This window comes from Dermacentor albipictus, chromosome 1 (assembly GCF_038994185.2).
Source record: "Dermacentor albipictus isolate Rhodes 1998 colony chromosome 1, USDA_Dalb.pri_finalv2, whole genome shotgun sequence".
NCBI classification, from domain to species: Eukaryota; Metazoa; Arthropoda; class Arachnida; order Ixodida; family Ixodidae; genus Dermacentor; species Dermacentor albipictus.
In genome coordinates this window covers 41,791,275-41,816,613 of record NC_091821.1, presented here as the reverse complement: position 1 = coordinate 41,816,613, position 25,339 = coordinate 41,791,275, and the positions used below count along the sequence as shown (strand labels likewise).

Sequence of the window (25,339 nt, the reverse complement as noted above, 5' to 3'; positions counted from 1 at the left end):
CTTCGCACGAAAAAGTGAGCTAACCATTTACAAAGGTCTCATTTACTGGGGTCACAGAGTCGCGATTCCCGAGACTGCTCATGGTGACATGCTGCAATTCCTGCACAAGACGCACCAGGGAATGTCTGCAATGAAGGCATTTGCCCGTACTGCCGTGTGGCGGCTCGGCATCGACGGAGCTATCGAACAAATCAGTAGGAATTGTACTACATGCATACAAGCAAGCTTAATGCCACCGGCGAAAATACCAGTAAGCTGGCCACAAATGCACGAGAATTGGCTGGTCCAGTGAATAACACCATGATCCTAGTTGCCATAGATACACATTCAAAATGGATCGAAGCAATTCCAGTGCATCATGCCACAGCACAATCGACAGTTACATCCTTGCGTGAAATCTTCAGCGGGCTGGGCGTACCAAGAACCATTGTGACAGACAATGGAACTCAGTTCACGTCAGAGACTTTCACGAAGTTTCTGACAGGAAATAACATAAAGCACTTTCCTACGGCACCATATCACCCCCAATCGAACGGGCTTGCTGAACGCACCGTGCGGACGCTGAAAGATGGCCTCAAGAAGGTTAGGTCAGGTGACTTGCCTGAGCGATTGGCTAAACTGCTCTTTAGCTACCGTAGAACGCCTCTGGATGATGGACGATCACCATCTCAACGACTTTTGGGATACCAGATCCGTTCTCGGTTGGACACATGCCTTCCACCACCCGTAACCTTTCCTGCCTGTCCACAGGCAGATCAAGAAAACAAGCTGAGCCCGGGCACTCCTGTTTCGGTTCGCAACTTCGGAGAGGGAGAAAGGTGTCTGCCAGCCACAGTGAAAGAAACAAGAGTATCCTAAATGATCACAATTGATACGGCAGAAGGTGAGCTTCAGTGTCACATGGATCAAGTCCGTCCTCGATACAGTCCTGTGCCGGCACAACCTTCGCAAAATCAACCAGGTGGTGTACCGACGCTACCACAAGAGGCTCAACCAGCTGTGCTTCGCAGATCGACCGGTATACGAAAATCCGTACAGCGGTACTCACCTTAAGAAGGGAAGAGTGCTGCAAAGTGAAAACGACAATGAAGACAAAGAAAACCGCATTCACAGTGGCGCGAGACCGACGTCATCGCACGTGCCGGAGCGGCTTGAGAACGTTTGAACAAAGGGCTGTCACTGCATAAACGGGCGCAGTGTTCCAGTTCTTGTGTGGGCGTTATTATGCTGCTGGCTGTCCGGCCGGATGCTGTTCCCACCCGGTAGCTGTCATAAGAGTTGAGTTATAACAGGGGTTGAAGATTAATATGCAGAAGACAAAGATAATGATGAATATCCGGGCAAAGGAACAAGAGTTCAGGATCGCCAGTCAGCCTCTGGAGTCTGTGAAGGAGCACGTTTACCTAGGTCAGTTAATCACAGGAAACCCGATAACGAGAAGGAAATTCATAGAAGAATAAAAATGGTATTAATCGCATACGGCAGACATTACCAGCTCCTGACTAGACGCTTACCATTATCATTGAAATGGAAGGTGTACAATCAATGCATTCTACCAGTGCAGACATATGGGGCAAAAACTTGGAGACTGACAAAGAAGCTTGAGAACAAGTTAAGGACCACGCAAAGAATGATGAAACGAAGAATGTTAGATGTAACGTTAAGAGACGGGAAGAAAGCGGTCTGGATCAGAGAGCAAACAGGGATAGCGGATATTCTAATTGAGATCAAGAGAAAGAAATGGAGCTGGGCAGGCCATGTTGTGTAGGTTAAATAGCCGCTGGACCATTAGGGTTACAGAATGGGTGCCAAGAGAAAGGAAGCGCAGTCAAGGACGGCAGAAGACTAGGTGAGGGGATGAAATTAAGAAATTCGCGGGCGCTTGTTGGAATTGGTTGGCGCAGGACAGGGGTAATTGGAGATCGCAGGGAGAGGCCTTCGTCCTGCAGTGGACATAAAACAGACTGATGATGATGACATGACGAAAGATTTAAATTCTAGGTACACATGGTCATTTCGTGAAATGTTGCAATTCTAAAAAAAAAGAAAATAAACATTACACAACACACAGTTTCAATGCCAGTGGTATAATAATAGAGGCAAATTACAAATGTTTTAACTACAGGAAGAACACTAATAACCAGTTTCATAGTATACATATTTGCACGCTGATTTCATATGCAGTTTCCGTTCTGGTAGCCTAGTTACAACACATCATAAACAGACAATACTTCATTAGTGGAACACAGTGTGAACACACCACAAAACATACAAAAATGTTATAGCCATATTAATGTACACAGGACATTTCCATTACCTTTAGACTAGGTGAGTTTTGCTACTAGTAAAATCACAAAAGCCACATCTCACACTTTGCATGCATTAACGCCCAACTGCAACATAATCTTGGACTATGTGAAAAGGCTAGTTTTAGATAGTGTAGATATAGACCAGTCTCCCCATGATTTTATATCTGAAATATGAGTCGGTGAGTTGCATAAGAAGCTCACAAAAACAGTGAGACAAACTGAACAAATGGGTGTCATCACCGCGTTTGCGAGAAATAACGCGGAGCCCAGAACACTGAGAAACAGTGCGGTGCCTGAGCATGACCTCCAAGATTGATCAGAGCCTGCAGCGTGCTGAAGATCTCAGAGGCCATGCTCTGGAGTATGTGGCAGGCATAAACCACCAGGTGCACAGCATCATCTGCTAAAGTGCAATTGAAAAGCTGTTAAAAAAAAAGACAATTACCAGTCTGTAGCATTGCTAGGATTGCTTTGATATCATACTACTCATTTGTAATTACTTTAAGTAAAACTAAATTTAAATGTACTTGGCATTCTAACCATACGGCAAAGTGTTGCATGAGTGTTCTGATGCCTACGATGGGACAACAGCGAGTACTACAATTTGACTTGAGAGAAATGCGATACCCATGTGCTCGGCTTTCAATGTGCAGTAAATAGCAATGAATGGGAAAAAGTAATTCGGTACCTTTACGTTATGGTTTTACACCGTTTTTAGACAACATTTTATGGTATGTCACCAAATTTGGAATTTTTTTTTTTTACGTCAGAAAATTGATTTTCTATTTTTGGCATTTTAAGCCAACCACACATTAAAAATGTGGCCATGAGGACTTACATTTATACTTTGCTTCACTCAAAAGATTTAGGCAATCTTGAACTGATGGCAAATACACATGTATGGCATCTGAATATTTCCCCCTTCTAAAAATTGTCACTTTTTGCAATTTCTTCTTATGTAAACACCCATAACTTTTTTAGGGAAGGTCACATTTGTGCAAAACATTGTGTAGGACAGTGATGAACTAGGATAACTAAATAATATTTGTTACGATGCATGACTTCATATGTTACCATCTAAAATGACAAAATTTTAAAGTACTGTAGTTTTTTTGGCAATAATGCACTTCAGACTATTAGATAGCAAACATTCTAGCTTATTCATAAGTTTGCTTATTTTATAAATTAGCAGAGAATTTCAGCCGAGCGTTCACGGTCTGCTCGACAAAGACCATTGTAAACTCACAATTTTAACCCAGCTGCTTAGCGGGAAAGATATTGTGAATGTGCACAATGCTCATGCCGGGCACTGGTAGGCAGAATGCTGCCCTCACTCTGCTGCAGAGCCGGTTGAGTGGAATGTGATGGTGCATCCTCTAGACTTCTTTGTTGTTTTGCTGACTGCACATTGTTTGCTGATCTGGCAGACACACTATGATACGCCTATCAAGATATGAAATGAATGCAGCTCTCTGTAGTGCCTAGGCACATAAAATGTGAGCAGAGCGGGCTGTAAGGAAGGCTAAACCTGTCTAGTACGAAGTCATTTTTCATTCCTGCTGCTGATCCCAAGGTTTGTTGCACAAACATCCGTCAGATTAAAGGCCCGTTTATAGTCCGACGTTATCGGCGCGCGGGCAAGCGTCGTTCGTGGTCAGTCACGCTACGTCGATTGCGCTGCGCCAGCCGAGATGCCATCCCCTGTATACTTCAACGCGTGCGCCGTAGGCTGCTATCTTCGGAGCATGCGCAGAAGGTTCGCCAAGTCGCGCGCCGTCCGCAAAAGCCGTCTGCGGAGTTGTGTTGGCGCCTTTTTCTTCGCGCGCAATGCATTGTGGTGCGAGAGTTCCGCCGACTTCGACGCGCGAATGGCTCCGGAGCCAAATCGGCGCCGGGCCCGTCGGCGCACGTTGGAAGCCGCCGGTTACGTTAGCTGCGCCGGTGCGCCCGACTATAGAGGTGTCGTTTTCGCCGACGTGACGTAGCGCGCGCGCGCGCGTGCGTTACGTCGGACTATAAACGGCCCTTAAGTTTCATATATGCAGCGGTTGTTGAGTGCAACATTGAGAATATTACTTGCCCTGTGCACAAAAAGCCAAGACCTTTAGCTCAGCCAATCTGGAAATAGCCCTATAATACAGCAAAAGCTGCAACCCTGCATGGCACCTAAGGCCTCTCAGACAGTCACCTGTCAGAATAGCACATGTATCCTGCCACGTTCAGAGGGTATGGAATGAAAACATTTGGCCCTGATAACAACAGGACTTCTAGCCAAATAGTAGCCATAACATTGTTTGAGTTTGTGATATGTTCAGGGCTTTCTTATGAAGAATTATAGAATGGAGAGGCTACAATAACGAAGCTTTAAGTATGAAATATGGTAATAGAACAAAAAAAATAACATGTTTAGCCACATAGTTACAAAATCGGAAAATAGGTGGTTGCAGTAGAAAGAAAGGCGAAGAGCAATAATACAGAAATTAACAATAAGAACCAATGTCCAACAAACATTATATCGAATCAAAGTAATAATGTAATGTAACTAGTAAGCATAATATAGAATATAAAGTACATCACACAATGCTAGCTGGCACTTCGCATAAGTGGTCGACGTTAATGACATTCGCTAATTTGGCAGTACTACAGTTACGAGCTTGGACCAAAAGTATGAGGTGAAAAGTGGCAAGAATGCTACCACAGCCAAGATCAGCTCATATAAGCAAACAGTCAGGGCCAAAGATGGTGCTCTCCAATTAAGTTGTCCATGAGGAATGAGCCAGAATTAGTGTCCTTTGAGTATGCAAACTTCACCTGCTAGAGTCGAACTAATGCAAAGCTCACACATATTTAGAAATAAGACCATCATCCGTCTGTGAGGTTTGAGTACCCTACACAGAAAAAAAAAAATGTCATGCTGGAGAAAAGATGTTACCCAGAGGGATACATATTGTGTACAAGAACCCAAAGGCATGATACCAGTGACAAAAAGAGGCATACGAAAATTTAGACACTTGTGTACACAGCCTTTTTATAAAAGGCCCCAACTATTTACACACCCAACCCACTTAGTTACAAAAAAGCAACAGATAAGACAAACTCAGAGGAAGGTGTCGAACACTGTATTTTCTGTGTCATGCTTGCAAATGGCTGGCAGATGACACAATAAATGCAGCAACAACAATGCAAGAATGAGAGAAAGGTAACACAGAAAATCCCTGCCCAAAGTGTTTGTTGTATGCTATCCCACATAAACCATTGAGGAAACAGCTGGAAGGAAGAGAGGGCAGAAAAACAATGGAAGGTACGTCTACTGTGCCAAGCGAGGCGTGACGATGCAGCACTGAAGTGGGCAATAGCCAGCTGCGCATGACATGACATCCCAGCTTGGCACGTAGCACACCTGTTGCCCACGGTTATTGCCACACCCATTCCACATCAAAAGCTGGCTAAAAGAAGCTTTTGCAGTTCTCATGCGACTGCACAATTGGATCCTAAGCTTAATGAAGTATTTGTGATGACCAATGCAGCATGTAAAAGTCAATTAAATGTCCAGTGCAAAGGCAGAATGAAATGTCAGTAAGTAGGTCACGACTGGAAGAAATCTGCAGCTGTATGTGATAAAAATTTTATGACACAGAGGAAAAAAAAAACTGTACTCAACGCAAAAGATAGATTAAAGTTCACTAAGGAGCACTGAAGATTTCTAATTCACTTTGCCTCCCCCTTTAAGAAGAAACATTATCACAAGTTTTACAAACAGTACATAATAGTTAGGTTCACTTATGCATAGTTACGTTCACTGTTTAGGAATTTCAAAGTAGCATGTAATTTGAAATATAAAGGTCTTCTTAGAAAAGTAATCCCAATCGTAGCGAATCTAGTCTGGGTAACCAGTATATTTAAATTTAAAAGCATTTAGGTTAAGCTACATTAAAATATAATGTAAGAGAAGTCCCAGCATTTTATCAGTCTGAGTCTGCGTGTGCATGCATACAGGGTGTCCCAGCTAACTTAAGCCAGAGTTTTTAAATATGCAAATGCCATGTAGCGGGGCAGAATCAAGGTAATGTTGCTTGCTGTCACTTGGAGATACTTAAACCTTTTTTTTTCATCTGCCTAACGAGATAATTAGCCTTAATTAATCAACTTCTCAACTATTATAATTACATGAAAAGTGTCTATGAGAAAATTGTAGACCAGCATGAAAAACTCCCAATACAGCTTTTTGTTGCTTAACATGTGCTACATAGCTACATACATGCAAAGTGCCTCGAGCGGCCAGTCCCACGCCACTTTTGCATGCATTACCAGATTCTTTCACGCTAATCGCATAATCACAAATGATAAGTGATTCTGCGATAAAAAGTAGAAAGACTAAGAAAATATTCAGAGATTCATTGAGAGCGGAATATTATAACATATCAATGTTATATTATTATAATGCAGTTTCGCAAATAAAATAAAGAGCAGCTTTCACTTTTGCTGACTAAAGGACCACTGTGTTTCAGTAAAATATTTTGTCCGTCCGTGTGTGCAAGCTTGATCCAACAGAACCAAGTAATAGCTTCATAAGGAAGTAAGCTAAGAGAGCTCATTTACCGTCTGCACTATGAAGGCAGGATGCACTAGAGGAACAGGAATAAGCAACCTCCATGTTTTCCTACTGTTACACTGGAGGCATTGCTTATGACTTATCATTCATACATAATTACTCCACATTATCCTCACAAACATGTGCCAAAAGCCAATGCCACTGGGATGTTGTCTAGTAAACACTGGTTCTAAGCAAACCAAAGAAAATATGTGCTCTATGGCAACAAAAAAGCCTGTCATTTCACTCCTGTTACTCTAATGCCTACTGCAGTGAGCAATAATACACATTACCATTTTATTCCAAAACGGTCCAAAACGGTAACTGCTTCCGAGCAGTCAACCCTATGTCATTACTGCCAAGCCTGAAAACAGCAGAAACACAGCTGTATTAAACAGAAACCATGAGGAGCTCCCTGAATGATTAAACAAAGCTGTAAATATTGCCTGCTTCCACCTTTATAACTAATCATTATCATCATCATCATCCTATTTTATGTCCACTGCAGGACGAAGGCTTCTCCCTGCGATCTCCAATTACCCCTGTCCTGCGCCAACCTATTCTCGCTAGTGCCTGCGGATTTCTTAATTTCATCCCCCCACCTAGTCTTCTGCCGTCCTCGACTGCGCTTTCCTTCTCTTGGCACCCACTCTGTAACCCTAATGGTTCAGCGGCTATCTAACCTACACATTACATGACCTGCTCAGCTCAATTTCTTTCTCTTAATCTCAATTAGAATATCGGCTATCCCTGTTTGCTCTCTGATCCAGACTGCTTTATTCCCATCTCTTAACGTTACACCCAACATTCTTCGTTCCATCACTCTTTGCGCGGCCATTAACTTGTTCTCAAGCTTCTTTGTCAGTCTCCAAGTTTTTGCCCCATATGTCTGCACTGGTAGAATGCATTGATTGTACATCTTCCATTTCAATGATAATGGCAAGCTTCTAGTCAGGAGCTGGCAACGTCTGCCGTATGCGATTCAAACCATTTTTATTCTTCTATGAATTTCCTTCTCGTTATCAGGGTTCCCTGTGATTAACTGACCTAGGTAAACGTACTCCTTCACAGACTCCGGAGGTTGACTGGCAATCACGAACTCTTATTGATTTGCCTGGATATTTATCATTATCTTTGTCTTCTCCATATTAATCTTCAACCCCACTCTTACGCTCTCTGTTAAGGTCCTCAATCATTTGTTGTAATTCGTCTGCATTGTTGCTGAATAGAATGTCATCTGCAAAACGAAGCTTGCCAAGATATTTGCCGCTGATCCTTACTCCTAAGCCTTCCCAGTTTAATAGCATGAATAGTTCTTCCAAGCACGCAGTGAACAGCATTGAAGAGATTGTGTCTCCTTGTCTGACCCTTTTCTTTATAAGTAAAACCTCGTTAAACCGTACCCGCTTAAACAGTAGTTTCGTTTTAAATGCACTAAAGTCAAATCCCCGACTCAGCGGCCATTGAACATAATATGTCTTCTATCCGCATAAACCGTACCAGCTTATTGCGTACGCATCGGGTAAAACGTATCGTTTCAACTTTTCGTCGCGCCAACACGGCGGTCAGCCGTCTCCACCGGGCGGCCCAACAGAACAACAAGCCTCAGAGATCGCAACAGCGGCCTCCAATCGCCCTGTGCATGTGCGCGAAGCCACATCAACATCAACATCATTTCGACGCCGTGTTTTCTCCATAGCCGTGACAGAGAGTGTTATGGTGTCGTGCAAGTGAGGACTCGCGTCGTTCCGAAGCTCAGATAAAAAAGACGCCGGGTGCTCAGCATAGAAGAAAAATTAGACATCGTCCGTGCTGTCGAACTTGACACGAAGAAGTTGGCGCTGGCTATGCAACAGGGATCTGCTGCTGGCTACAGTGTGTGGCATTTGGAATGCTAAGAAGTTGCTCAGCAGCGCTGCTGCGACTGCGAAGACATGCCGGCTACGAGGTTCGACTTTTCGCCATCGTTGCCTGTGTTGTTGCCGAAGTGTCGACTAGCGACAGTGATGAGGACGACACGGAAAGCAACAGCACGGGTGATTCAAGCCCGACAGTGGCATAAGCTGGGCGTTACGTCAGCCTCATGAATACAATCGTAGCGACGAGAACAGGGGCGCGATAACGTAATTCTATTCCAAATGAAAAGTATTCTAAACTCCAGCATCTGGCAATGGAAAAGGCACCCCGGGACATCTGCACCACTACAGCACACGTGCACGGAGAATATGTAACGCCAACGAGGAATCTGCCATGCGAGTGTTTGCCGAGAAGAGGGGGCTGGCTGAAAAGCTGGCACGCAGCTTCAGTAAGTTTGAGGCCGCTGTCGTTGTCCTGCTAGGCCGCCGCGGCATCAAACAAAAATAACACCTTTGTTGCGCGAAGTGAATAAATACTGCACGTTTTTTCCCCTTTCATCGCAATCTCTCCGAGTTCCATTTTCGACAGGTAAGTGGGTGATATCATCTATTAGGTTAAACAGTACTACCGTTTAGTACGTACTTTTTCCGAGCTCCAGCCAACTACGCTTTAACAAGGTTTCACTGTAGGTATCTTTTTACTTGTGGAGAATTAAGGTAACTGTGGAATCTCTGCAGATACTTTCCCAAATATTTACGCAAGCATCCAGTACTCCTTCATTACGTAATGCCTCTATGACTGCTGGCATCTCGACTGAATCAAGTGCCTTTCCGTAATCTTCTCGATTACCTGGTTGATGACATAGATGTGATCCATTGTAGAGTATCTCTTCTTGAAACCCGCCTGTACCCTTGGTTGACTAAAGTCTAGTGTTGCCCTTATTCTACTGGAGATTATCTTGGTGAATATTGTATATAATACTGGAAGTAAACTAATGGGCCTATAATTTTTCAATTCTTTAAAGCCTTTCTTTCTGTGGATCAGTATAACGTTGGCATTCTTCCAGTTCTCTGGGACCCTTGAAATCGATACAGTTCGTATAAAGGGCCACTAGATTTTCAAGCATTATGTCTCCACGATCTTTGATTAAATTGACTGGTAGTCCATCTTCTCCTGCTGCTTTTCCCCGTTTCATGTCTTGCAAGGTCCTTCTGACCTCATCGCTAGTTATAGGAGGAGTTTCTGTATCCTGTTTATTACTGTTTCGAATGGGGTTATCCCGAGTCCTCTGGGTACTGTACAGGTCAGTACAGAATTCTTCCGCTGCTTTTACTATACCTTAAAGATTGCTGATGATATTACTCCGCTTATGATTTAATGCATACATCTTGGTTTGTCCTATGCCAAGTTTCGTTCTCACTGATTTCAGGCTGCGTCCATTTCTTTTGGCTTCTTCAGCCTTCCTCATGTTATAATTTCAAATATCACTTAGTTTCACCTTGTTGATCAGTTTTGACAGCTCCGCGAATTCTATCTTATCTCTTGGGTTAGACACTTTCATTCTTTGTCGCTTCTTTATTAGGTCCTTTATTACTTGGGAGAGCTTGCCTACTGGTTGCCTTGGTGCCTTGCCTCCCACTTCGATTGTTGCCTTTAAAGCCTGCCTAGTTACAGTTTCATTCATTACCTCTATGTCATCTTCATCTCTCTGTTCTAAGGCTGCATATTTGTCTGCAAGCACCAGCTTGAATTTATCTGCTTTTACCTTTACTGCCTCTAGGTTGACCTCTTTCTTCTTGACCAACTTTACTCTCTCTTCAAATTGAAGTGAATCCTAGCCCTCACTAGCCTATGATCACTGCACTTTACCCTACCTATCACTTCTACATCCTGCACTATCTATGCTGGGATCGGCAGAAAGTATGAAATCAATTTCATTTCCTGTTTCACCATTAGGGCTTTTCCAGGTCCACTTTCTGTTGCTACGCCTTTTGAAAAAGGTGTTCCATTATTCTCAGCTTATTCCTTTCTGCGAATCCTACCAGCATCTCTCCTCTAGCATTCCTAGAATCGACGCCGTAGTTGCCAATTGCTTGTTCACCAGCCTGCTTTTCCCCCACTTTTGCATTGAAGTCGCCCATTACTACACAATATTGAGTTTGCACTTTTCTCATCCCTAATTCAACATCTTCATAAAACTGTTCTATTTCTTCATCATCGTGGCTGGAGGTTGGAGCGTAGGTTTATATTACCTTCATTCTATACCTCCTATTCAGCTTTATTACGACTACTACTACCCTCGCATTAATGCTATAAAATTTGTCAATGTTGCTCGCTATGTCTTTATGGATTAGGAATCCTACTCAAAACTGCTTCTTATCTGGTAGTCCTCTACAGCAGAGGACGTGGCCTTTTGTCAGCGCTGTATAAGCCCTTCTAACCTCACTAAGGCAAATTATATCCTAAACAATGCCTGGTTCTTCAAAGAATCTTGCTAGGCTAGCTTCACTCGAAAGGGTTCGGGTGTTGAACATTGCAAGGGTCAGTTTCCAACCGAAATCTGAAATTATTAATGAAATTATGGGGTTTTACGTGCCAAAACCCTGATTTGATTATGAGGCACACCATATTGGGGACTCCGGAAATTTTGACCACTTGGGGTTCTTTAACGTGCACCTAAATCTAAGTACACGGGTGTTTTAGCATTACGCCCCCATTGACTTGCGGCCACTGTGCCTGGGGTTCGAACCCGCGACCTCGTGTTTAGCAGTTCAATACTATAGCCACTAAGCAACTACGGCAGGTGAAATCCTAAAATTATACATAAAATGTATCCCCGAAGCAATGTAAATGAAACCTGGTGTTTTAATTCTCTAATGAAACTTAACAACTCCAAATTTAAAGTTATGCAGATATACCATAAACACTCTCAAGAAGGATTACCCATACTCAACAACCTTATCCACCGTTGAATCATATTGTGATTTCAGTATCACTATTAACAGCAAGTTGACCTGGTTAAAACACATCACAAAATTGGCTGCAGACACCACTAAATCATTTGGTTACATCACATGTACCCTTGCCCTGTGCCCCTCATCCACGCGAAAATTAGCTTATGAACTAGCTAGTTTAACTAGCTTCATCATACTCTGTACAGGTTGCAGCCAGTTTACGGAACTCAAGTTGTACAGTTTGCTGAATGGCGCACGTAGCAGAACAATGCTGATTGTTGTATCTTGCGTCATTGACTAGGAAGAATTCAAGCGAAACTTGCATGAGCGAGAGTTCTACTTAAGGAGCAGCCATACTTGGTGCCTTCCATTTGGCAGCAGAGGGTGTGGCTACAACGTGCCTAACGTCTCCACCGTACTCTGTACAGGTTGACTGCTCAACACTTCTGCATTTATAAGCCTGCTGCCGCTACCACTGCTGCCATTAGTGAACTGTTGTATTCTTTTTCACAATGCCATCATGTGCTGATCTAGCTAAAATATTGCAGCCCTCAGTATTTATTCTATGAAAGGAAGTATGAGCATGATATATGTGCTATACAAGTCCCTGAAAACTCAAAATGTATCTCACTAAAGAGAACAAATCACTCAAGGATGAAATTGAACTGTTGTCGAAGCGCCTCTCAGCTCTGGAACAGTACTCTTGTCTAAATAATGTCGAGATATAGCGTGTTCCCACTATGGAGTGCGACAATTTCTTGGCTGTGGTGCAGGCCATTGGCGATAGGATTGGCTGTCCTATCATTGAATCCGAGAATGACACCGTGCATCATGTTCCTGCTAAAGAGGACACAGCATTAATGCATGTTTTTGTTCAAGAGCTAAGTGCGCTGAGTTTGCAGCCAATGCAAGAAAGGCCAGGCTGACCATATAAGCCATTAGTTTTTCTTTGAGTAACAACAAGCCAATTTTCATCAATGATCACCTCACGCCTGATAAAAAACTACTCTTTGTGCAGGCTCTCGAGCTCAAGAAAGGTAAAGGTTGGAGGCACCTTCCCACTGACAAATGTGTGATTAAACTTAGGAAATCAGACAGCAGCCGCGTCTATCGCATCAATGGTGTCACGGATCTGGCGATCATTCAGTGATTGTTCAAGCAATTTTTAGATTAACCACAGTAGCTGTTTTGTCTTTTTAGTGTTATGTTTTCTTGTGACCAAGTGGCGTCTTTGTTGCAAGATAAATCACCTGCATTCTATTTCCTCCACTGCAACATTCACAGTTTACGCAAGCATCATGACGACCTATTGAATTTTCTTTCCCTGCTTAGCCATGCTTTTTCCTTGATATGCTTATCGGAGACCTGGCTAACATCAGCTGAGGGCAATTTGTATGGTCTGTCTGGCTACAGATCAGAAATAAATAAATGCTTCCCACCGTAGCAGCGAGTCAGCTGTTTTCATCCGATCAACATTGCCCTACGTTCGATGTTACATCTTGCTTTTAAGGGCTTGTGCGAATCCATCTGGCTAGAGTTTGACTGTAATTATCTACCAGTCAATAATAGTAGTACAATAGCAAGTGCTATATATCACTCACCGTTAACCTCATATGCGGAATTCTGTTCTCAACTGGAAGATATATTACATTCGTGAATGAATGAAAATAAAAATATAATTTGAAGAGACATAAACATTAAAATTCTCAATTTCAATTGTCAGTCTTGCTCTGACTGTATAACTTGTCTACTCAGCTATGGATTATCTTCCCTAATTCAGACTCAACTAGGTGTGATCTTTCAGGCTCTTCAACGCTGATTGATCACAACTGTTCTTGATTTGATTGATTGCTCTTCTGGAGTAATCAATTATTCTATCACTGATCATTACTCCTTGCTTTTTTTTGTCTAGGTTCAGAAACCGTTAGCAAATCTAAAAGATATGTTAAATCTTCATTCAACAAAACACAGTTTATTCCTCAGGTTCATATAACAAACTGGGATGACGTATATATGGAAGGTTGTCCTCAGAAGGCATTTTCTAGGTTCCATTCCAGAATTACTAACTCCATTGATCAGTGTACTACTTATTCTTAAGTCACAGATTGGTATTCCACTCCAAGAAATCCTTGGACCATAGATGCCATGTTGCGTTCAATAAGGAAAAACAATCTGCACAAAAAATTTTAATTACAGCCCTTTAACACAAATTTGAAGAATCGCTTCCTTACATATTCAAATATTCCTTCTGCCATTCTCTGTCTGGCGCGCAAAATGAGATTACTACGATAACGAAATACTTTAAAACGGTAACTATACCAGGCGTAACTGGAAACTAATTCGACAGTTTAATATAAAAAAGTCTGATCCGGCCATCAGAAAAATTGTCGTCAATAATCATGAGTACACCAGAGATATTGACATTGCTAACGCATTTAGTGAACACTTTGTTGCTTCTGATAACAGTCCTCCAGCTAGTGCAGATAGTGACTAGTATTTAGCGTGGCTCATGCTCATTTTATCTTGGTGCTGTTTCACCACGTGAAGTCTACAATGTTCATTCCTTAAAATGAACTGGACCTGGCCTTGATTCTACCAGACCAGCTCATATGAAGCTTGTTTCTGCTGACATCTCACCTGTCCTTGCTGATATTATTAACGAAATGTTCCGTGCTTGGGTATTTCCTAACTCACTTCATCATCATCATCATCAGCCTGGTTACGCCCACTGCAGGGCAAAGGCCTCTCCCATACTTCTCCAACAACCCCGGTCATGTACTAATTGTGGCCATGCCGTCCCTGCAAACTTCTTAATCTCATCAGCCCACCTAACTTTCTGCCGCCCCCTGCTACGCTTCCCTTCCCTTGGGATCCAGTCCGTAACCCTTAATGACCATCGGTTATCCTCCCTCCTCATTACATGCCCTGCCCATGCCCATTTCTTTTTCTTGATTTCAACTAAGATGTCATTAACTCGCGTTTGTTCCCTCACCCAATCTCCTCTTTTCTTATCCCTTAGCGTTACACCTATCATTCTTCTTTCCATAGCTCGTTGCGTCGTCCTCAATTTGAGTAGAACCCTTTTCGTAAGCCTCCAGGTTTCTGCCCCGTAGGTGAGTACTGGTAAGACACAGGTATTATATACTTTTCTCTTGAGGGATAATGGCACCCTGCTGTTCATGATCTGAGAATGCCTGCCAAATGCTCCCCAGCCCATTCTTATTCTTCTGATTATTTCCTTCTCATGATCCGGATCCGCCGTCACTACCTGCCCTAAGTAGATGTATTCCCTTACGACTTCCAGTGCCTCGCTGCCTATTGTAAATTGCTGTTCTCTACCGAGACTGTTAAGCATTATTTTAGTTTTCTGCAGATAAATTTTTAGACCCACTCTTCTGCTTTGCCTCTCCAGGTCAGTGAGCATGCATTGCAATTGGTCCCCTGAGTTACTAAGCAAGGCAATATCATCCGCGAATCGCAAGTTACTAAGGTATTCTCCATTAACTTTTATCCCCAATTCTTCCCAATCCAGGTCTCTGAATACCTCCTGTAAGCACGCTGTGAATAGCATTGGAGATATCGTATCTCCCTGCCTGACGCCTTTCTCACACGCCTTTCTCGCCTTTCTTTATTGGGATTTTGTTGCTTGCTTTATATGGAGGACTACGGTGGCTGTGGAGCCGCTATAGATATCTTTCAGTATTTTTACATACGGCTCTACACCCTGATTCCGTAATGCCTCCATGACTGCTGAGGTTTCGACAGAATCGAACGCTTTCTCGTAATCAATGAAAGCTATATATAAGGGTTGGTTATATTCCGCACCTTTCTCTATCATCTGATTGATAGTGTGAATATGATCTATTGTTGAGTAGCCTTTACGGAATCCTGCCTGGTCCTTTGCTTGACAGAAGTCTAAGGTGCTCCTGATTCTATTTGCGATTACCTTAGTAAATAGTTTGTAGGCAACGGACAGTAAGCTGGTCGGTCTATAATTTTTCAAGTCTTTGGCGTCGCCTTTCTTATGAATTAGGATTATGTTAGCGTTCTTCCATGATTCCGGTACGCTCGAGGTCATGAGGCATTGCATATACAGGGTGGCCAGTTTCTCTAGAACAATCTGTCCCCCATCCTTCAACAAATCTGCTGTTACCTGATCCTCCCCAGCTGCCTTCCCCCTTTGCATATCTCCTAAGGCTTTCTTTACTTCTTCCGGAGTTACCTTTGGGATTTCGAATTCGTCTAGACTATTTTCTCTTCCATTATCGACGTGGGTGCCACTGGTACTGTATAAATCTCTATAGAACTCCTCAGCCACTTGAACTATCTCATCCATATTAGTAATGATATTGCCGGCTTTGTCTCTTAACACATACATCTGATTCTTGCCAATTCCTAGTTTCTTCTTCACTGTTTTTAGGCTTCCTCCGTTCCTGAGAGCGTGTTCAATTCTAGCCATATTATACTTCCTTATGTCAGCTGTTTTACGCTTGTTGATTAACTTCGAAAGTTCTGCCAGTTCTATTCTAGTTGTAGGGTTAGATGCTTTCATACATTGGCGTTTCTTGATCAGATCTTTCGTCTCCTGCGATAGTTTGCTGGTATCCTGCCTAACGGAGTTACCACCGACTTCCATTGCACACTCCTTAATGATGCCCACAGGATTGTCGTTCATTGTTTCAACACTAAGGTCCTCTTCCTGAGTTAAAGCCGAATACCTGTTCTGTAGCTTGATCTGGAATTCCTCTATTTTCCCTCTTACCGCTAACTCATTAATCGGCTTCTTATGTACCAGTTTCTTCCGTTCCCTCCTCAGGTCTAGACTAATTCGAGTTCTTTTAACTCACTCACTCACTCACTTAAAGTTGGCCAAATAATTCCCGTCTTCCAAAAAGGCAATCGCGAAAATATTAACAATTACTGTCCCATTTGTATATTGCCATTCTCTAGCAAGGTTGTTGAAAACCTTATTTATACTCGCCTCATGAACTACCCAAATAAGCCTAGACTTATCAGTCCCCTCCAGTTTGGGTTCAGACATGGCTATTCAACTGAGTTGGCACTAGTTCACGTAACTGACAAAATTAAGCAAGCCATTGGTTGGGGACTAATTGTAGGGGCTATATTTCATGATCTTACAAAGGAATTTGACAAATAAATCATTGCATTCTATTAAAAAAGCTAGAGCAATTCAGCATTACTGGTTCACCTCTCCAACTTTTCCACTGCTACTTGTCTAATCGTCCCATAGTTGTCTGTGAACATGATCATTACTCTACAAATAAATTAATTACCAGTGGTGTTCCTCAGGCTTCTATCTTAGGTCCGTTGCTTTTCTTATTATTCATACATGACTTACCTAACGTACTGACCGATTCAGACTGCCTATTATACACCGACGATACTACATTACACTAATCTCAGCACACACTAACTGCTCTGCAAGCTACACCCAATACTGACCTCTTCAACGTCCACACGTGGTGTACTTTAAAGCAACTTTAAACCAAGACAAAACAATGTCCTGTTTCATAATCCATGAAAAGTAATAGTAAATCCCATATTTCTTTTAATAATTACAAACTACCAATATCTCAAAAAGTGAGATTTCTTGGTGTTACTTTTGACAAACACCTAGAATACCAGTCAGGTCAGTTCATTGCTGCACAAAGTTTCATTTCGTATTCATGTTCTCATTAAAATGTGCATACTTTGCACCACATATTCTTACTTCGTTATATCATGCATACGTAGGTAGCCATTCAGTATACTGTTCGTCTACATCGGGAAACACATATCCTACTCGCCACAAGCCTTTAGAACGCCTTCACAACCAAGCAATGAAACTCATGACGTTTAGACCACTGCACTGCCATTCCCTGCCTATTTACCAACATATTCGTATTCTACCCTTTTGGTACTTATTTCAATATTAATCACTTTTCATGTTTCACTTCATTGTTATACCACCAAATCTGAGGGTAAACTTTCCATAATTAGGTGCAATTTTGGGTAAAAGAAGGTTGTTCTGTTCAGAAAACCTAATGTTGTATGCATTAATGATGTGACACAAAAGAAGGTCATCTGTAGGTAAGTTAAAATATGAATTAAAGATGTGACACAAAAAAAGGTCATCTGTAGGTATGTTAAAAAACATACCTACAGGTGACATTTTTTTTGTGTCACATCGTTAATTCATACAACATTAGGTTTTCTGAACAGAACAACCTTCTTTTACCCAAAATCACACCTAATTATGGAACGTTTACCCTGAGATTTTGGTGGTATAACTGTTTGGAAGGCAATTCCTGAAAACATTAAGATTACCTCTTCTTTGTACTTCTTTAAACGAAAATTAAAAATAAAACTGCTAAGAGGGTTGCTTGTACTGTGATTTCTCTCTCTCTCTCTTTATTTTTTTGCCAATTTCCTTTCTTTCTGTGGATACGTGTTTTCTAGTATGTTTATAGCAATCTCTACTATGCATCAATTTCCTCACTTTTGTTGTTTACATTCATCTTAAGCAAATACTTTTATGTTGCAGTTATAAATTCTTAATAAACAATCTTGATAATCTGTATTTATGCCTCTGTTACCTTATCATATTTAAATAAGCTTTTTTTATTAGCACAGTTCCTTATTTCATTGTTTTATCTTGTTATTTTGTATTTATATAACAATCTGCTATGTATAATCATTTGTTGGATGCATCCTACTGCTGCTTATACCATTATCTTGTATACATCCTGAAACAGGAGGTCCCCTGGAGCGTTCTATTTTGGGACCCACTAATGTACTGCTGAAGATGCATGCTTGTTTTCTCTTGCGCTACAAATAAACTTCAACTTCCAAACTTTCATTCAAAGTAAACCTGAATACGCATCAGCTATTTGGAGCCCGCACCAAGCTTACTGAACAATTTAGAATCAATACAATCGTGCCGCTAGATTCATCACTTCCAGGTACAGCCGTAAAGAAACCATCGATGCAATTAAATCATCCCTGGGAGTCGAACCATTGGTATTCTGTTGGAAAATTACAAAGCTGTGCCTTTTCTACCAGCTATATTAACTTCCCACAACTACATAGAAAACATCTTATCCCATCAACCTGTACATCTTGTTGCCTTTTTAACTCTTGCAGCATCCAGTTCTTTCCAGTGCTGTGTTTCTACCTCTTTTAAGGTTGGCAATTCGCAGTGAGACTTTTCTGCTGATTTGCTTTTGCATTGTATTCAGTGTGCCTCTTAGTTCTTTTTATTTTTACTATTTTTAATTGTATTTTTAGTTCTGTCCTCAGACGAATTCACAGGCTAAATTTTGTAGAAAACCGTAACCATGCCTTTGTTCCTATTGTTAGCTTTTGTAACCCCCCCTCTCTCTTATATAAAACCTCGACAGGGGTCCTTAAAGGGATTGACAACCAGTTTTCATAGTAACCTTTATTTATTATTATTTATTATTATTTTTTTGCAATGGAAAGCTTACCGGTCAGAGTGTCTAATCATGAAGTAGTAACATGGAAAACGCCGTGGAACATCTTTTGTAAAAATTTTTCTATCTGCAGTGAGTATGTAGTCGTTCACTAGAAGCATGCTGAAAACAGTGACTGGCGAGCATGATAGGGATTATACGCCGGCATTAGTGAGAGGCAGATGACAAGTGCGGCCATAGATGTCAGGAAAGTAATGTTTTGTTTATCAAGCCGATGTTCTTGCAATTCATGTTTTCTTAAGTGTTAAAGTATTTCTGCGATAATAGCTATGTGTTTTTGTGGTTCCCTGTACAACTGCTTTGGTATTTAACCAGTCAAAACGGAACGAATAGGATCGAAAACAAATCAACTCTTTTACATGTGATACGCAGCTCAGCGTGTTGCCATAGCCATGCATGCGATTTTGATTTCCGAAGCATAGAATAAGGCGCAAATGTCTAAGTAATATAGCAACTGCAATTTTAAGCAATAACTATACTGTATTTAATAACAGTTTGACTTACAGTAATTGCAACAATACATCCGAAGTATCAAGATTTCACCGCCAGGCCTCGCCACTACTGGTTTTTGAGACTTTCTTTGCCAACTTAAAATCATAATTCATACTTAAATTGTGACCAGTGTGCTAGATTCTATCACTATAAATCATGGTCCTTTCACTTCCATAAATGCCTCAACACATTCTGTCCAGTTCTCAGTCCACTTAAGGGAAAATAAATGAAGATGATAAAATAAACCTACCAACCCTCAAAAATGTGTTCCACTGCTCTACCAATGGAGTAAAAAACTAGGCAATCGCTGAATACACAAAATAAAGCATACTGTGCAGTGAAAATTCGATACAGTGAAAACATTTCAACAAAACCACAGCAACCTATAATGTTGCTCACTCATATTTTGCAACTAGAAGAAATAGAGATGCGAGTTTGCCAGCTGCTTAGTAATTCATGCTGGTCAAAAGCAAATAATTCAACCCATGTTTGAGCATCAGGTTGACTTTTACGATTCACAACTGTATCAAGCACACAAAATGACATTATAATTAGCTTAAAGGGTTCAAACTGATTCGAATTCTGCATGTGGAACCAAAATAAATGGGTAGGGGGTCTCTGGGTTGCTGACAAAGGCAGCTTCACACAGTGACTGTTCATAAAACACGTTTTTATGCAGTTATACCTGAAGAAAAATGACAGTGGGTGTCCTTTCTACTTCATACTAATAAAGCACTTAAAAGAAACCGGAAACTTTATTTGAATTGCAAATAATTTTGCTTCAAAGCATTCTTCATACATTCCCAAGTTCAATACAGAAAACAGTAAGCAAATTAGTGCATGCAAGTTATTAAATCTCAAAATACAAAATACCAGCCAACAAAAAGTGCCCTCACACATTTTGTTCACCCAGTGATGCCATCAGTACCTACCAATAAGTGCAGCGAAGACACTACAGGATTGTATACCATCTAATTTTAATTAGCTAGAATAAGCCACTAGAGAGATCACCGACAAGTACATGAAAGAGATCTCCATTCTAAACAAACATGGAAGGCAGTGACAAATTTGGTGCATGGTTTAGGGCAGTATACAATTAAATGCAAATGTGTCATTGTTAAAGCTTCAGCAGCATTTTACAAAACTGCAGGTGGGGCATGATCTGGATAATAGCCAATTGTTAACAAGGAACTTATTGATGAATATATTGTGCCTGGACGCTGGTAAGGGCGACACAGAATCCCCTAATACTCACAGTTCAGGTGAGCAACACTTTATATGCATGAAAGGCACTCACACTGGTCCAAAGAAATGATGGGTTACGAGAAACAATATGGAACCAGTTCTAATATTTTTGACCTCAATAAAACAAAAGCTTGAACTGAAAAATATTGGAAGAGCACAACTCCAACAGCGGCCAAGTCATAGATATAATGAAATGTGATGATGAAGGAGGAAGGGAAAAAAAAACACTAGAAATGAATCGTTTAAATGAACTCAGGTGGCCTGTGCATCAATATTCCCCACACGTACACCTCTACCTTCATATGCACTCTGAGTACTGAATTCATTAAAGATACACCCCAAGCAATAAATGAAAGTTTGGGGTCAAAGTTTGCAAGTTCAATCAGATACGACACAAGAACCACATTGGCTTGCCAGACTGAAAAACCATCATATCGCAATAGGGATCTCGCCAGCAGGCAATCAGTGCCGCTTTTGGTATTTTTTATTCCAAAGCTTAGCTTAAAAGCAAAAAGCCGGGAGCAGGAGACCGAGAAGGCTGATCAGGAAGCAAACGCAGAGCCAGTGTGCCACTTTTCATGCGGGTGACTTATCAGATGCAACATTTCTGGGTCACCAAATTGAAATGGAAGAAGAATAAAAATTGGGGTGCCTTACATCCAGAGAGCACTGCCACTTAGCCTTGAAGCATGTGTGTTACTGTTTTCCACAGAGTAGTGCTTCAAACACTGCACTAGGCATGGAAGAACTGGGAGGAGGATAGTATAAATGATTTACAGCTTTTTTTTTTTTTCAGCAAAGTGAAGCTTTTCCATGAACCTTGAAAGTACTTGTTGCGAGACTGGTAGGTTGCTGATTTTATACTGATTTATACCACTGCCAGCCCCGCTGCACTTTAACCAATGCAAAATAAACAACCGCACACTGGGACTATGATGCAGCTAAAAGAAATTACAGTGCTTAAAACGGTAAAGTTCTTGAGTTAGCGTCCCTGTCTTAGTACATGCCATTCTAGCTGACTGATTATCATTTCTTGTGTTTTTTGAAATTATTTACCAGCCACAAACTAGCTAGCACAAATAAGGATACTTATTGAGCACTAAAATTCCTTCAGGATTATTTAATCTGGGAAACAAAAGTTTACATATAACTAGCTTCAATACCAAATAAACAGAAAATGTAGGCAATACCACAAATGAGTAACAAAACAGGAAAATTGTGAATCTACATGCCTTATGCCAACATAAGCACTTTCCTGTGTCATTATGGAAAGCTTTGTGGGAATTAAACTGCCACGAAACCGAATATCGGGTTAGTGTAAATTAAATACACAAAGCTTGCACACTCGAAAGCCGAACAATCGAGTGAACATTTATCAAAACTTCAGCTTATGGGATTGTTCTTAAGTAGAGGACATGACAGACAAAATAGAAGGGAGATAGGCGGCATTGACACACGCTCAGCACAGAACAAACCATAAGCCAAAGACGATCCACGGCGTTTCCCGAAAACAAGAACGTTAGAGTTGAATGTCGAACTTGTGCAAAGAGTCGCACGCAAGAATTGAGACAGCCAGTTAACGACTTGGCGCACTATGTACGACGAAACGATCACTAAATTATTGAAGGAAAGAACAACCTGCATTGTTTAATCCCCCTTCGCTCTGCCGATACGAATTTCTTCCAGAATGTGATTTCATGGGAACATTGGATATTTATATGAATGAGCTCAATCTTGCCGGTTTCATTACATCACAACCGCACCTACGCCGCAATTAGTTCCGTTCCTCACGCAGCGACAGGACCGAGAGAGCAGTAAACACGAAAATTTACCTCGACGACGTCTCCGAGAAGTTTCCCCCATCGAGGAGACGGATCTTGGCGAAAAGGATCGCATTGACGAATGGCACAGCAGTCAGCTCTTCAATGCGAATGTCAACCTGAAACTTGTACTTTTTCTTCTTCAGCATGAAGGTCATGATTCGAGGTGCGGGTGTTCGGAATCAGGAGGCAGCCACAGAAGACCATGGCAGCTTCACATGACCCCGGCGACACTGCGGCATTACAAACAAGCGCCCATGAACGCATCAGACAAAACACGCACAGCGGTCGCCGTCATTCGATACGTGCCGCAAGCGTCATGCGCCGAATGAACTCCACGGCGGCGACGTTAACACCGCGATAAGTAACACGGCGGACCCAAATCGGACATGTTCGCAGGCAGCAAGAAACAATCGCAGCCGCTAGAACGACAGCTAACAGCAAGGTATACGGATTGCCAGTTACGGCGGGTTGGCACCAAGTGGAACGCGCCCGATGTCATTCAGAGCCCTGTCAAGAGAGGACGGCGCCGCTCGCAGCCGTCTTTGAAGATCGCTATCAGTTGCATTCGGCGACTTCAGTGTTTAAACGTAACCAGCCATAGGACGACGGGCGCAAACTAAACAGCCTTTGGATGTTTTGCCTCGGCCCTAAGCAATTAATGGGAGCATCAAAAGAGATGTCTTACTGTAGACGCCTTGTAATAGACTTCGATTCGACTTGTTTCCGACGCAATGCAAAGCAGCTTCGGTCAATACGGCAACCCGGGGGACCGGTGCGACTTTGTACGCGAATTTAAAGCCTCATACGGGCCATGCCACAAAGTACACAACTCACCGAGGAATTTCAGTAACAGCTTGAACGAGTAAACCCAACATCAAGGAAACATGCACAACAGTATCGATTACTCTTGCAACATGTCTGACGCGCCCTCGCCCACCTCTCTCCAGCTGCCTCTCGCTACAACGCAGGGAGCAAATGCTCGAGTAAAAAGAAAAAAGCTACACGGGCTCTATTATTTCATAAAATGACAATATTTAAATTTTGAACGGTTTTTTCAAAATTGTATGTTGGTTATTTGATTGGGCTACGAAAACTACATTTTATTTTTACTTTTTGACAGGTAATGCCATTGGTAATGCGCATCTGCGTTCCTGGGCCAAGATGGCGACGTGCGTGCATGAAGGATGCTGTGAGTCTGCAGCGTCAACTGGCACAAATTCGAAGCTTCATAGAAGGTGCTAAACTATCTTCGCCTCTTTATGTGCTCAAAAGCGTAAGCTGAATCGGAATACTATTGCGCTATTCCTTAGTGCTTTTATCTCTTGACCGTGAAGTGCGAAGTGCTCATAGCGGGGTAAGAAATGAATGTTAAAGAGACGGACGAACAGCAAAAGCTGCGCTTCCAGATTGAACTGGAATTTGTTCAGTGCCTGGCAAACCCAAACTACCTGAACTTCCTTGCACAACGAGGCTACCTCAAGCAGAAGATGTTTGTGAATTACCTGAACTATCTTCAGTACTGGAAGAAGCCGGAGTATTCCAGGTACCTCAAGTACCCGATGTGCCTTTACTTCCTAGAGTTGCTCCAATATGAACACTTCCGACGCGAGATATCCAACGCACAATGCGCAAAGTTCATCGAGGACCAACAGCTCCTGCATTGGCAGCACTACACTCGCAAACGCATGCGACTGCTGCAGCAGCCGGCCACAGAAGCCGCCGCGGCTCCCACCAGCGCTGCCGCTGCAGCAGTTACTGCGCCACAAGCCCCGACGCAAAAGTGAACAAGAAGAAAGGAACTAAGCGCATTTTTGCCCTCTTTTCACTTAAAACTGGCCCCCGCCACTGCTGTGAAGTCACGTAAACCTGCTTGTCTGCCGCAGCGTTTCGAATCTACTCTCGTTGCACACACGCTTATTAAAAGCGAGATGACCGGCGAGCGAGAGGAAGCCATTGGTTGCCGTCGGCACGGCGCGATACGCTGTGCGTAACTGGGTTAATCCTTTATCCGTGCTTTTTGACTCGTTGTCGCATCGCTTGTGGCCCAGCTACCTGTCGGTTCGTCACGATGCGCCTGTTGACGGACTCGTCTCCTGTTATGCGATTGTAGACCCGGAATCTCGCGAACTGTGGGGTTTGCAAGCAATGAAGTGCAGGGTAGGAGTGCCTGTGAACACATTGAAAAGTGCGCGTGCAACTGCTCCCGAGCATGGCCGCTCGATGAATCGTATCTCGAGCGTCTAGCTGCTGTTGAGCATACAGAACAAGTGCACCGATCTAGTGCAGCCCTTCAAGCTCTGGTGCTCTTTGAATAAAATTTGTTGATGCAGAGCTTTTGCCTAGAGAATGTTAAACTCTAGAAAGTGACTATGTTGTGTGCTTCTACCTCTTTGTGTATGTGTAATGGTATACTTGTACATTTTGTCACAGAAACAACAAATGTCATTTGCAGCATTGTGCCTTTTCCCAACAACTCATTCACCAGTATCTCTTTACTTTTGTGTTCAAGGCTTTTTTATGTTGGAGAGCGTATTTTTGTGCATAACAAAGCCATATTAAATAGCGCAAGTTTCAG

At 42.2% G+C, this 25,339-nt stretch overlaps 2 protein-coding genes across 11 annotated transcripts in view; one reads left to right on the top strand and one right to left on the bottom strand.

The window, feature by feature from the left end:
• The window catches only part of LOC135906541 (early estrogen-induced gene 1 protein), a 103,081-nt gene extending 79,340 nt beyond the window's left edge, over positions 1 to 23,741 (bottom strand). For 9 of the 10 annotated variants that reach the window (XM_065437994.2, XM_065438008.2, XM_065438010.2 and 6 more), the window contains exons 1-2: positions 23,599 to 23,741; positions 22,774 to 22,994 (exon numbers count right to left, since the gene is read on the bottom strand). In XM_065437994.2, the coding sequence (XP_065294066.1) occupies positions 22,774 to 22,919 (146 nt within the window). In that variant the 5' untranslated portion in view covers positions 22,920 to 22,994; positions 23,599 to 23,741. The other variant, XM_065438000.2, reaches the window with a different exon arrangement.
• Positions 23,742 to 24,125: 384 nt separating this feature from the next.
• Positions 24,126 to 24,548, top strand: MED31 (mediator complex subunit 31). Its single transcript, XM_070532734.1, has one exon. It carries the CDS (start codon positions 24,126 to 24,128, stop codon positions 24,546 to 24,548), a length of 423 nt encoding a protein of 140 aa, XP_070388835.1.
• Positions 24,549 to 25,339: the final 791 nt, after the last annotated feature.

What these genes read in the sequence shown, in the direction of transcription:
- MED31 (XM_070532734.1), top strand. Translation starts at nt 24,126, where the DNA reads ATGAATGTTAAAGAGACGGACGAACAGCAAAAGCTGCGCTTCCAGATT.